This window comes from Syngnathoides biaculeatus, chromosome 15 (assembly GCF_019802595.1).
Source record: "Syngnathoides biaculeatus isolate LvHL_M chromosome 15, ASM1980259v1, whole genome shotgun sequence".
NCBI lineage: Eukaryota > Metazoa > Chordata > Actinopteri > Syngnathiformes > Syngnathidae > Syngnathoides > Syngnathoides biaculeatus.
The window spans coordinates 25,646,797-25,660,289 of NC_084654.1; the positions used below are offsets into that span (position 1 = coordinate 25,646,797).

Here is a 13,493-nt window from a genome sequence, read left to right on the forward strand (position 1 = left end):
GCCGGTAAAACATTTCAAGACTGCAATTGTTTCAACGCGTGCTCGCTCAGCGGACCACTTTTCTGGTCAAGAGGCCAAGTTGCACAAGCAAAGGAGGCCCACCGGACAGAAACCGGCCGTCGCCGGCAGACCAAGTTACGGTAAACGGCGCTATTTGCAGGGCTGTAGACACAAAAGTCATTCGGACTCCACCCCCAATAATACCAATAAAAACAAACAAAAAAAAAAGAGGCAAAAAGTTGACTTCAATGAGATCCTGCAGGACACTTGATGACTTCTCACATATTACTTGCATAATCATAACAACATTGGGATTCACACGCACACAAAGGGGGCGCATGACACCCGCGAAAAGGGGGGGGGGTGTGTGTGGGAGGGGGGGGGAGAACAGTGCATCCCCACGCACTTCCTGTTCAACCCTTCATAATAAAAATACCAACGATCCAAATCACTAGGAAAGTTGTTTTTTCAAACTGAACACAATGAAATCTTTATTTCTATTGACATGAAAGAGCCAAAGGTGACGAGTCATTAATCCACATTTCATTCTGGAAGGTCGACCGTCTTGACTTCCTGAAGTTCAAATCCTGCCCCTCCCCCCCCCCTCCCAAAAAACCGTTGTTGGTGATATTTGTGTTTTAAAACATCACGTGGCTCTTCTGTCACATTTGTCGCCGGGTCCTAAAGCCTGCCCCGAGGAGGTCAGAAGAAATCGCCGGAGTCGTCCGAAGATGGGCCCTCGCCTTCTTCCCGCTGGCCTGAAACAAACACGCACAAAACGTTGGTGGGGACGCAGGGCAGCCCGTTGCCACGGTGACAGAGTCTGTACTGACCAAAGTCACGCTGACGAGGTGGATTGGATAGCAAAAGTCTGCACACCCCTGGTCCATTGTCAGACTTTTTACCCCCACCCCCACCAAAAAAATAAATTTAAAAGAAATAAGTGAGATGCTAAGGTTGCACATGTGTACACACCCTCTGGCAACTGTTCAGACTCAACCACACAGATTTTATGACTCCCGTGTGACGTGGACGTGATGATCGCTAACTCGACTAAGTTCCTCCACACGCGCACAAAAGAAATTCTTCGAGGATCGTCATCGTTTCTTCCTTTGAAGAGCAACTTTTCTTTTTTGTCTTTTTGGACATTTTCATTTCCTTCCTCGGCTCCGTACTATGGCGAACGGGCGCAGCCTGAGCCCACGAGTCGGCTTTCTTTAGCACGCAAGCAGACAGACGCCGCCACGCCTTTCACAATAAAAGGTCGCCTCGCCTACCTGACGGCGGCCTCCCAGCTCGGAACGGGAACGCCTGTCAAAAGACACGCAGGTGAGAAACTCCCCGTTGCGGTGTTGCGTTCACGCGTTTGCGGCTACCCGAGAGGGTTGGCTTTGGAGGTCGTAGTTGAAGCTCCCGTCGGTGGCCTCCAAAACGGCGCCTGTCAGAGGACCAGACGGTTGTGGCGACACCGCGGTTGTACTCGCGACGGGACCGGCGGCACCTCCGGACTGGTGGACTTTTGAGGCCGTCACCTCCCCCGCGCTGAGCTCCTCCTCCTGGCCCCGAAAAGGAAGAAAGGTCAGAGGTTACGTGCACGCGGCTTCCCGACGCGCGTCACCTCTGTCGTGCGCACTTTGACCCGCCCTTGGCTGGGGGGGGGGTCGAGGTCCTGGAAGCGAAGCAAAGCGAGTCGCGGTGCTCAAAGGACAGACGGGAAGATTTGAACGTTTCTCACCACATCCTGAAGAGAACTTGAGGAGCTGGCCCCCCCTGAAGAAGGAAACGTATTTGTGTTCAAGCCAAACGCTTACGGAATGAAAGAGGGGGGGTGGGGGGGGGGGGGGGGGCTGGGGGTTGTACACACACACACACACACACACACCCGCGATGGCATCCGTGTGGTTGAAGCTGATGAGCAGTTCTCCTTCAGAGACCAGTTTGAGTCCCGCCTCACTTCCGGTGACGGTGCTGCTGCTGTCGCCGGTGCTGCCGGCGGTGCTGTCGGTGTCTTCGGGTTCTGGCTCAGCCCGCTGAGGAGCTTGTACGGGAGAGGGGGGGCGGGGACCTTCTTTTTCTTCTTCTTTTTGCACATCCGACGATTGCGCCCGTGGATCCGGGCGGTCGTTCTCCGAGGACGCCGGGGTCAGCGCCGGACGGATTTCTTCAAGGCGAAACGGCTCAGGGCTGGCAGGGGGGGTGGGGACGGCTTCTGGAGGGGCAGAACAACACTTGGTGGTGGGAATAATTACAAATACTCGTTGGATTTTTCTGCTACCTGCACTTGACTTACCTAACGAGCAAAGAAATAACCAACGTATGACCAGAAGTGCATTTACCACCGTCTCCGCGCGACTACTCACATCCATCTTTGGCTAGTTCGAAAAGCGCCTAATCGTAACGACCGGACCGAAGCGCGACTGACGAGACTGTCGAACCTGGGGGGGCCTCGCCGATCGGCGAGCCGCTCGGTTCGGACGGAGGCGGCGTGGAGAACGGGACGGGGTCTCGGATGGACGGAACGGGACTCGGGAGAGGGGTCGCTAGAGGTGTGACAACCACAGGAACCACAGAAACCACGGGAACAGTTTTCTCCTGGAAGAAGGAGACGACCCCCGACTCTGGATCTGGTCCGGGTCCTGGAACTGAAGGCAGCACCTGGTCCACAATTTCAGCCAAGACCTCGTGAACCAGTTCCTTGACTAAAGGAGAGTCCACGCAGATCCCGGCGTCTACGAAGAACTGCTCCAGACCACCTCCGCCCGCTGCCTCCACTGTGGCGCACAAACACGTGACCCCACTGAGGTGCTCCGGAACTCAACCGATCGATTCAAGATGTCCGTCGGGGTCTCCGCTCACCCGTGTCTGAGGCGAGGCTCCGCTCTTCCGCGTCCGATCGGTCGTTCTGGTCGAGAGAAGGCGGGAAGTTCTGGGAGATCACTCTGGACATCAGCTGCTGCTCCACCCTGAGCACAAGACGGCCATTTCGAACAAGACCAGGTGAGACCGGCCGAGGCGTGGCCGCTCTCACCACTGCACCAGACGGTCGAGCAGGTTCTCGTCCAGGGTGGGCGCAGAGCCGTGACGGGGGTCAGGAAGGGCAGCGTGCTTCTCGGGGGGGAAGACCGGACCCCGGTAGACGACCGGCCGACGAGACGGACCCCCATCCAAAAGGAGCGCTTCCTCGCCCGCGACACCCTCCGGCACCGCGACGGGGTCCTGGGCCCGCCCGGAACGACATCGGTCGGCCGTCTGTCGCGTTAGCGGAGAGTCGGTCGGGTCGGGTCGGGTCGGGTCGGGTGAGCTCGGGGTCTTACGGGTACGTCGGCGCCAGGGGTCGCGTGGACCACGTCCCCAATGGAAAGGAAGTCCGTTCCGGGGAACCCGCTCCATTCCTCCCGTTCCTCCTCGCCGCTCGTCTCCGCCGAAGCGGGCCGAGCTTCCGCGGCGTCCTCCGGCCCTGAGTCCGGTTTCGCCTGGCAACAGGACACACGGCGCGACTCTCGGTCGCACATCCTGGAGTTCTTTGAAGCCAAGTGAAATTTGGTCGGCACGGCGACGGCGAGCAGACCCACAGCCCCGAATGGCACGCGGGAATTCTGCCACGTCACCCGTTTGACGTTTCCAGTCATCCTTCCATCCGGGAGTCCTTGGCTCAGATCTCACCTCAGGACCTCGATCTGGCGCTCCTCCCGACTCCACGACAAGCTCTTCGTGCTCCTCTACGGGGACGGGACTCAGCTGAGGGAGGGGGGGCGGCGGAGGACAGTCCGCCACGGGAGAACCTGTAGCGGGAGGTCCCGGCGCAGCGTGCTCCACGCGGGACGACGCGACAGGAAGCGACGTCGCCGCCTGTTGACACCTGGGGGAGGGGCCTATACGTGGATGCGCTTTGGATGGGATGGGGCGGGGCGGGGTCATGTTCAAAATAAGAAACGTTGGAACGCTGGAATGTGGAATCCTAAAATGTGTGACTGACCTAATGGGATGGCCACGGGGGGAGGAGGAGTCTTGGCGGGGGGCTGCCGTCGTGCAGGTGCCGGGAGGAGGGGCGGCGGCGGCGGCGCCGGTTTCACCGTAGCACCTGAGAAGAAGCAACAAGTATTCATCACACAAAGTGGTGGATTTTGGAAATGACGTGAATAAAAGAGCGCCCGATATGATGGCGAACAGCTAAACCCACAGGACCGAACAACGTGTCCAAAACCAGGTTCCTGTGTGCTGTGGCCCAATGCAGGCAGAGGATGCGAGCGACATATGTACAAGCCACAGATATACGAAGATACCAGATCCTTTTGTGCCATGTTGGACGCGGGGCATTGACAATGGCTCGATCTATTGTGTGCTGCACGTAGAACAGAGAACGCATCATGGCCAGGGAGTACAGAACAAGTCTTTGGAGTCTGGAAGATGCGATTTCTGCTACACTACAGTCCAGTCCCCCCATCAAGCGGTTTGCCTTTGGGCGACGAAGTTGGAAGCAACTCGGCAAAGCGACATCGCCATCAACCCAACCGTTCACGGTCCCCCAAATGATGCCGAGAGTCAAAATTAGTCAGCAAAGAATTGTACAACTGGAGATGCCACAAGATGGCAGCAGAGTGTCGTTTATGCGCGGAGGATTGCGTTTCATTTAAGAGCACGCCGGCGCCACACCCAACCAACGATCGGTGCACCAAACTATTCTCCTAAAAGTCATTTCAAATCGCTCATTTAGCACGTTAGCGGTAACCTTTTATTGCCGTCGGTGTCCTTGCGGGCTTTTGCCATACTCGGCAAAGAAAGCGCTCCGCGTACGTCCCCACAAGTATGTCTGACCTCTCACAGCGTTGTTGACCGCAGGGCGCCGCGGCTTCCCGTCGACGGCCGCCGTCACGGAACTCGAGCGAAGCGGCGGGCTGCTCTTGACGTCGCGGGGCGCCCTCCCGTACAGACGCGTCAGGTAAGACTCGGCGGCGGCTCCGGCCTGCGGCGGTCGGCACGGCCGAGAGTCAAGCGCGGGTCTGACCCGGTCAGCAGACGGGACGAGGTACCCTTCTCGGTGCCGCCGGTCGGCTTCGGAGTCCTCGTCCAGCCGCCGTCCTCTTACTTCCCGATCCTCTGGGCGCGCTGGCCGGCCGGCCCGGCCGGGCGGAGGTTCCGCCGTCCGCCGCCCCGGTCCGGAAGCTTCTGCGATTGGCCGCCTCCTCTTCCATCCTGTCCTAAGCAGCGCAAAAGAAGAAGAAGAAGAAGAAGAAGAGACTCACCCAAATCTATGAAAAAAAAAAAAAACAATATTATTCACATCATTTTGATAACCTGGACATCAAAATTTCCAAACGGAAAATATGGAGCGACAGTGAACATTATGAAATAATACGTAACGTAACCTGCTGAGCAGTCTGACGTTGGAGCGGTGACGAAATGTGGGAACGCGTAAAAATATGGAGGCGTGTGGAATTTTATCAAATGATATGAACTGACGTGAAGCTGGAACCATCGGAATCAATCAGGAAATGTGGAAATTCGAGGGAGGGCAATAGGTACACGCCGTGTGATTGGCCGCCAACCAGTTGAGGGCGCGGCCCCGGCTCCTGCCCGGTATAGGCTCACGCGACTCTCGTGAGGATAAGCGGTTCGGAAGACGGATGGGAATAGAACGTTGGATTGGGTTTGTGTGCAGAAATGCGGACAGATGCTTGAACGCCTTAAAAGGGACCGATGGGAACCTTTCGAATGGGTCAAGCGCTTCAGAGTCCACTCGATAAAAGACAAACGGGGGGGACGGGCTCACCTGCACGTCTTTGGCCATCAGGTGTATCCACGCGTCCACCGTCCTCTTGACGCGGGCCCGCTCGCTGCAGTCGCTGGTAAAGTCACATGACACAATGCATGGGGGGGGGTGTGGGAGGGCATCAATTCGGCGCACAGGAAGTAGCGCCACCTAGTGTTGAACTACATCAGGGTCCGCCACCGGTCCAGCCGACACAGTCGTGACACGACTTTCAAGAATAATCTTTGGGATTTGTTTTTTTTTTTTTTTTCCCCATTTGCCGCGTGTCCCGTTTTTTTTTTTTTTTTACATCCAAGGTACTGAAAGCGCTTTCGCCTCATTCCGCAACTTCTGAGGACGCAGAATCGCACCGGAGCGAAAGCAAAACGTCTGACTTCCTGTTGGCAAAAGTGCCACCGGGGGCTACCTGTTTGCCGCCAGAGCCTCCAGCTGGCAGCGGAGGATCTCCCCGCTTCGGAACCTCTCCGCGGTCTCCAGGTTCTCGTCCAGAACTTTCTTCTGCCGCTGAAACTGGCGCAGCCGCTGGCGCGCCTCCGTCAACGCGGACGCCGCCGCCGCCGCCGCCTCCCTCTGCGCTCAAAAAGGGAGAAACGATAGCGAGCGGGTCGACGGGTACGCCGATGGTGTGGTGGAGGCGGGGCACACGCAAATCATCCAAATTTTACGGGCGTCGGCTTTCTGAGGAAATTTCATTCATTTTGAAATGTTGCCGGTGTTGCTCTGAAGGGAGTCTCACAGAAAATTGTTGCTGCTCCCTTTTTGGAGGGGGGGCGGGAGACAGTCCCTCAGGGGGTTTCACAAAATAATGACAATAAAACTGAAAAATAGCAAAAATAACCCATAATAAATAGGTGCGCCGTCCTCCTTTAGCGTGAGCGCAGGGGGGTCCAACACACCGTCCAATCGGACTTGCCGTTTCCATCAAAAGGAACCGCTGTGGCTATTTGGGTCCGACTGGAGGTTGCAGCGACCGCCAGAGACTAAATTCTTCTTCGGCGTGACGTGCGCTGAGAGCGGATGCGTCCCGATTACGGGGTCCGAAAGAAGTCGGGGACAAGAATCTTAAACATTCAAGATTCTTTAACCTGAACCGAACGGCGTCCTGACTCAGGAACCGAGTAAAGACCGGCAATAAAAAGAAAAGCCACTCGGACAAGACGTCGGCGTCGCGTCTACTGGTCTCGAGGTTTCGGCACCGGGGAGCCCGTTTCCAGACCGGAAGTGGAACAGAATCCATCCGCGTGCGTCGAAATGATCCCCGCGAACCGCAAACAATACCAGCACAACTGAAATGCTGAGGATTTCGTTTTCCTCGCAATTTCAAGCCATCAGATCAATGAAAATGGTTGCAACTATCAGAAGACTTTGAATGGGACCAAATGTCAGTCGGGGCGGCGCTCGTATGTTACGGGGGCCTTCCCGCGCGCGCACGGGTCCGGCCCACTTCGAGGTCCGAAGCAATCACCTCTCCGGCGGCGTCCTCACCTCCGTCCGGGCAGGCCCCGCCTCCGTCGCCGCCTCATTGGCCGGCTCCGCCAGACTGTCGTCGGCTTGGGTTGCCACGGAAACAACTCTCGGGCGGCGCTCCTCCCTGCGGGATAGGACGAGGGCGGCGATGAACAACATCTCACGCGGACAAAATTTAAGATCCACACCTCGTAAAGTCGATTCTTTCACGTCGACAACAGCGAGCGAATCGGCCCGGCGGCTCTGTTGCTAGGTGACGCATCTGCTGCCGTCTCCCGTGGCAACAACGGCGGGGGACGCTGACGGCGGAGAAACGCGGCGCAAACAAAAGAAATCCCGGCAGAAGACTTTATTGACACGTTTGCTGCAAGGCACGTATACGACACGTCACCACGGCAACACAATCAAACAGCGACATGTAGAAAAGATGTAAAAAGTCCAACCCGTGGAAGGGGACTAGAAAAATACGGCGGCGTTCTCGTGGGGTCTTTGTGTGGTGGTCCTGGCAAGATGAAGACTTCTTTTTCGGTTTTCGCACTCAAGAAAAAAAAAAAAAAAAATGGACCGATGCACAATTTTGGCAGGACCGATTTATAGCTCCACGTTGTGTAACCCAAGCGCTGGCGGGCGAGAGAGGCCCAGTACCACACCAAATCATTGAGTCGGTCCGAGCCTTCCGTTCAAAAAATTCTCCCGTTTGTCTTTGTAATGCCCGAACGTGCCACCAGATGCCGCCCAAACGCTCACCAACACGTCAAGGAGGTATGAGATCGGCACAAATTCGGAGCGGAAGAAAAAGACCCGGCGGCGAGTCTCGACTCGGGACGTCGATTGCGGCCCAGAGAAGCGGCAACACGTTTAGGCCGCGGGGGAAACGAGCGAGGCGACTATATATATATATTTTTTTTTTTCCCCAGCAGGTTGGTGTCACCAAACTTCATTCTGTCATTCTTGGCAGAATTGGGGGGGGGGGGGGGGGCAACACCTGACAACCGACTTAAAAAGCTCACAACAGGTTTGACTAGTTTGAAAAAAAAAAAAAAAAAATCGGAAAGATATCGAAGGGCTTAGTTGTTGTTATAGAAAATTGTCAACATTTTCTCCCTTCACTTTTTTTGGGAGCCCCCACCCAAAGCGCATCGAGAACTTGCTTGAATTCTCGTTTTCATGCACGCAAACCTCTCGTATTCATTTTTCTGCGCTCCAATTGACCTAAATTGCTTTAGTCGGGGGACGCGCGTCAAAGTCTGCTCGCTTTGGCTTTGGGCGTTTGATGGGCGGCGTCCTCCTCAAGGGTCCCCCTCTTTCTTGACTTTCACGTCGCTGGCCAGGATGGTGGCGATCTCGCCCTGCATGAAGGCCCACGGCACGTTGGAGCCCAACAGGGGGCACTTGTCCCCGCTGGGGCAGTAGACCTCGGCGCCGCCGCCGCCGCCCTGGGCCCGGATGCTGTCTCGGGAGCACGGGAAACAGAACTTGTGGTGGGCGGCGGACGGACACTGGACGAAGTGAGTGTCCTCCAGCCGCTCGCGACACAACGTGCAGCACAGAGGTCCGCCGGCGGCCGCGGTCGTCCGCTCCATCTCCACGCGATCGTCCGCGGGGTGTCGGTCCAGGGACGGGGGCCCCCTCTGGACACTCGCGGGGCACGCCGGACCGCCGCCGCCGTCCTCGTCGGGGGACGGCGTGCGCTCCACGACATCTGACTCCGCGGACTCGGGCGGCTTGAGAGCGTCGGCCCGGTTGGCGAGCCGCTGCCGACGCCGCTCTTCCGTCGGTTTCGGGCCGCTCTCCGGTTCCGGGGAGGACTTCCTTTTCCTGGGGCCGCACGGGGTCTGGGCTCGGGAAGAGGGCAGCAGGGAGGAGGGCAACGGCGAGCGGGTGCCGTCGACGTGGGGCTGCGGCAGCATCTCTCCCCCCACGCGGTCCTTGAAGACCCGCAGAGGTTCTGGTAACAAGTCACCGAGCAGCCGCCAGTCACCGGAACCGTGCTTCTTCTCGTACTCCAGGTACTTAAACCCGGAGGACAGACCTCGGCCCAGATCCTTCATGCAGTCGTGGTACATCTGCTTGGCCACCCCCGAGGCGCTGGAGAACACGTTACCGGACCCGCTCGGGTACTCGATGAAGATCTTCAGCTCGTAGTCCACGCCGGGTTTAGGCACAGCATCGAAGGCGAATACGCGGCCCACGAGGCCGTGGTCCTTCTTGAAGCGGACCTCGAAGGGGGTACACCCCGACAGAGTGACCAGGGTATTCCGAACCATCTTGGGCTTGCCGGCCCAGTCCTCCTGGCGGTTCCGGAGGCTTTCGCTCAGCTCACTCAGTGTTTCTGCATTCCTCTGCCCGTCTTTCATCTCCCGGTCCTGATCCGTACCGGACGCGGACGGCGGTCGTTTCCCGTTCGGTTCGTTCAGACACGCCGGACCGAGAGCGGAGCCCTGCGGCGCGGTTCTCCCGGCCACGTGGTGCGCGCCGGGCGCGTCTGGCAGCAGGTCGGGCGCCGCCGTCAGACCCCCGTGAATTCTGCTCCTGGAGTTCGGGCTTTGACGGTTCAGCTGGGGGGGTCCGTCGTCCGGTTTGAACCCATTTTGTCCCCCGAGCCCGTTAGGAAGCCTACCTTGGTCCAAGCTGACCCGGGCGTCCGCACCGGGCGGGGAGTACCGATCCGACGAAGGGGGCCGCTGGGGCTTCCCGGCTCCGTCCGCCTCCTTCCCGCTTTTGGACTCACAAGGGCCGTGAGTCCGCCTGAGGCGGCGAGCGGTATCGACGGCGAACTCGATCCGGTCCGCGCCCTCGTAATTGACGCATCCGCGGCACACGGGCTCGCTGAAGTCCCAGATCATGGCCCAGGACATGCGAGGCAGGTCGCAGAGGTAACAGGATTGCCTGCGCCGCTGCGGGGGGGAGGACACGGACATGACCGGTCCCTGCCGAGCGCACGCCGGAAAATGTGGGAGTGCGGGAGGGAACGATTGCTCTCTTTCCACCCCTCCCCCCCTTTCACGAGGCTGCAGCAGAGAGGGAGGGGAGGGGAGGGGAGGGGAAGGGGCGGGGCTTCACTTTGTCACCCGGGGAGAAATCCGACGCACAACCCGCAGCACCTGCCGCCCAGCGACATCGCACTTGCAGACAAAGCATTTTGTCGACTTGACGTCTTGAACCCGACGTGTGCGGATCAGACGCGAGGGTGTTAACGGCGCCACGGCAGCGAAGCATTATGGGATACATCAAAGCTCCGCGCACGCGCACACAACGGAAACGTCTGCGCCGACGGACGTAAATGGCGACGTTGATGACTTTCTAATCGGATCCGGACGGCCTTCCGAGGACAGCGCGCTTACCTGGTGCGGTCGGTGCATGTTGCCGTGGTAACCGGGTCAGTCCCCACGCTGGTCTTGGCCGACGGGTCGACGACGTTCGCTAATTAAAAATACAACGTAAAAAGACATTACCGTGTCTGCCTTTTGGCTCCGCCCCTTCCACTAATACAACAAAACAAATTGATTCCAGAGGGGGAAGGGTGGGGTGGGGGGGGTGGGGGGCTACAAGAGCCCCTTCCCCCCGCCCCCCCCCCCCCACACACACACACATTGAACCAAGAGACTAAAAATAGCAGCAGCCTCGTTGCCACAACAACCGACATTCATCCCACCAACTGGAATGGACTTCCTACTGTCCCGTTTCCATGGTAACACAAGCCATCCCACAGGCAACGCCGCTACCAATCGGTCAGCATCGCGTGCGGCGGCCACGTACCTGCGGCGTCAACCCGCTGAGCGCCGGATCGGACCGGGTCGTCCGGCGAGCGGCCCGTGACAGCGCCGAGGGGCCCCCGCAGCGCCGGATTCCGCGACCGACCGCGAGGACAATGTGCGCCGGCGAGAAAAACAAAACGGTCGGCGGCGATCAGCCCGCTGACCTCGAGCTCCGGACGGCCGTCGCGCAGGACCGCCGTCTTGCCCGGACCGCTCGCACTGGCCAAGTTCTGCCTGCGAGAGACCACAGAAGTCAAGTCGCCGCCAAGTCACACGAGCAGCTTTTCGTGTACCTGTGGAGGGCGTCCGGCGGCTGCTGAAGCAGATCCTGCGAACACTCCCGCGTTCGTCATTTACATTAGTTCATCGTCATCTTTGCGGTCCAAAAGGATTTGCTCACTGGCCTCAACTCTCATATGAATCGAAGCGGCGTCCGTCTTCTACCGCTTATCCCAGGTCGGGTCACGGAGACGCCCGGACGTCGCTTTGGCGAGGGGATTCTGGGTCGTCCCCGATCAGGTGCCCGGCCCGACTCACCCGGCCGGGGCTGCTTCCCACCCCATCGCTAAGGGAGAGCCCGGAGACCCTGCGGATTTCGCCCGCTTATATGCAGAATCCCATCAACAAGAGCCGGCAGGGTCTGCTTTCAGAACGGTGCAGCACTGCTTCGAATCCGATGGGAGTTGAGGCACGTGAGCCAATACTTGTGGGAATATCGTGCAGGTCACGCGACGCCTACCTCGCCTTTTGCAGGTGCCGCGGCGCCGCCGCTCGTACTGAGGTCGTCCCCCGGCTTAGCGGACGGCGCCCGCGCCCCCTGGCGGGCGCCGGACGCACCGCGGGAGCCGCTCTGCGGAGGCTCGAGCAGCTGAACTTTCACCTCCCGCCTCTGGGGGGCGCTGAGGGAGCTGAGCGGCACCCGTCGCAAACACATCAGTGAAGCAACAAAGAACAAAAGGAAGCCTGTGGCGAGGACCGCGGGGCTCACCGCTGCTTGAGGGCCGCCAGCACGGCCCCCCGAGACCCCAACTCAAAATGGGAGGTAAGGAGGTCGTGACCTGCAAGGTACAATGAAATGGCTCGCGTGTAAAACCAAATTTGGATTGATGGGGAATCCTTGCCGAGGACTCAGTCGAGAAATGTCAGAGCGGGACAAACAAACAAACAAACAAAAAAAAAAAAAACGTTCACACTGCAGGTCAATTCCGACTGTCAACACGCGAGTGCAATATGGACGCCGGCGGGGTTTACGACACCTCAACTGCTCAACAAAACAGATTTGCCGCAAAAAAAAAAAAAAAAAAGCTGTCGGTGGGCAAAAGACACAAAGACCATGTGGACCGGCTCTCAAAAATCCAAATCCTTGCAAGTGCGCCGAGGGCGGTCATACAATTTACGGTTCAACCGGAAGACGCTGACGAGTTTTGGGGTGTCCCGTTTCGACATTCCCGCTGCACTCGCCGTGGTCGTCCCAGAATATCGCACGACTGCGCGTCCATCTCTCGAGGCCTCGGCGCCCCGCGCCCAATTTTCCGCGGACTGGACTTATCGCTCTATGAGTCGGCAATCAAACTGCACAAGTGGCCCATCATTGTCAGATTTGCAGCAAGTCTTGGTTAGTCTGTGAAAAGTTCATTCTGAGGATGTCGATGAAGGCGACACTTACAAGGACAGAATCATTAAAACGCTAACGTGAATGGAAATTACAGACGTCGTCTTCTGTCGTGCCCGATGGAAAGTGCGAAAAATCCAAATGAGGCTTCGGCCCTGCAGCGTGAACGTCGCCTGAACCAGCGAAACGGGAAACGGGTGCAATTTTGGAACTGGGACTGGGACTGGGACTGGGAGTGAGCATTGTAGTCCATTTCAATCAGACGAAAACGGTTGAAGGAAAGGACAAATGTCGCATACAAAAATACTTGACTCCATCCCAACTTCAGCGCGGTCCTTCATTCACATCCAAAAAGTAGCGCCATTCTTTCGCTCGCTCACCGGCTTGAGAGGTGGCCGGCGTCCGACGAGGAGCTCCTCGGCGCGGTTTCGGGCGTCTGGAACTGCGCGGGGGCACGCCGCTCATCTTCTGAATGGTCAAACGGACCTGCCCGTGGGCCGGTTCGGCGTCGGACCCGGTTCCGTCCACGCTCATGGCCGAAGTCTGGAGTTCCCGCTCAAAGTGACACGACCGCGAAAGCTCCGCCAGGACACGTTTACGTCCGCAAAATGGCGTTTGGGACGTTTCGATGTTGCGCCTTCGACCGGAAAGACGCACCTGCGGTGACCAAACTCGGGAAAGAAAAAACGTGAAAGCGTCAAAAGTCCGCAACAGTCGATTGTTGCGGACTTCCGGCTTCCGGCTTCCGCTCCCGGCCAAAGATCCCGCTTCACCGAAAACCGCCGAGACGTCTCACTCGGATTGACATCGGTGACCGGAGCTGAGTCGCAAAAATCAACCGCGATTTTCATACAACTGTGAAGTCCGAATGTCTACACGAACGTAG

General features: G+C 58.1%; 2 protein-coding genes across 10 annotated transcripts; both read right to left on the reverse strand.

The window, feature by feature from the left end:
• Positions 1–460: 460 nt before the first annotated feature.
• Positions 461–13,454, reverse strand: kiaa0586 (KIAA0586 ortholog). 9 transcript variants are annotated; one of them, XR_009798577.1, is made up of 22 exons: positions 12,988–13,454; positions 11,984–12,053; positions 11,735–11,903; positions 11,289–11,332; positions 10,997–11,229; positions 10,582–10,660; positions 7,256–7,361; positions 6,177–6,340; positions 5,771–5,843; positions 5,031–5,198; positions 4,816–4,963; positions 3,977–4,081; positions 3,664–3,887; positions 3,315–3,473; positions 3,029–3,249; positions 2,857–2,963; positions 2,436–2,771; positions 1,883–2,209; positions 1,736–1,770; positions 1,377–1,556; positions 834–1,311; positions 461–758 (listed from the first exon to the last, which is right to left on the reverse strand). XR_009798577.1 is itself a non-coding variant. In XM_061844703.1 (22 exons), exons 1-22 carry the CDS (start codon positions 13,139–13,141, stop codon positions 703–705), a joined length of 3,159 nt encoding a protein of 1,052 aa, XP_061700687.1. In that variant the 5' UTR covers positions 13,142–13,454; the 3' UTR covers positions 465–702. The 9 variants fall into 9 exon arrangements, 6 of the variants coding, with proteins under 6 accessions (XP_061700687.1, XP_061700685.1, XP_061700686.1 ...); XM_061844703.1 differs by having other exon boundaries at positions 465–758; positions 1,278–1,311; positions 3,029–3,216; XM_061844701.1 differs by having other exon boundaries at positions 465–758; positions 1,278–1,311.
• Positions 8,247–10,569, reverse strand: irf2bpl (interferon regulatory factor 2 binding protein-like). Its single transcript, XM_061844708.1, has one exon. It carries the CDS (start codon positions 10,156–10,158, stop codon positions 8,527–8,529), a length of 1,632 nt encoding a protein of 543 aa, XP_061700692.1. The 5' UTR covers positions 10,159–10,569; the 3' UTR covers positions 8,247–8,526.
• Positions 13,455–13,493: the final 39 nt, after the last annotated feature.

Bases quoted from the DNA above. Each gene is read 5' to 3' on its own strand.
- irf2bpl (XM_061844708.1), bottom strand. From the start codon at position 10,158: ATGTCCGTGTCCTCCCCCCCGCAGCGGCGCAGGCAATCCTGTTACCTC.
- kiaa0586 (XM_061844701.1), bottom strand. From the start codon at position 13,141: ATGAGCGTGGACGGAACCGGGTCCGACGCCGAACCGGCCCACGGGCAG. The intron at 11,333-11,734 runs GTAGGCGTCGCG...CGAACGCGGGAG, and splicing joins CGGCACCTGCAAAAGGCGAG to TGTTCGCAGGATCTGCTTCA. The intron at 3,474-3,663 runs GTGAGATCTGAG...TCCTGTTGCCAG, and splicing joins CGCCAGATCGAGGTCCTGAG to GCGAAACCGGACTCAGGGCC.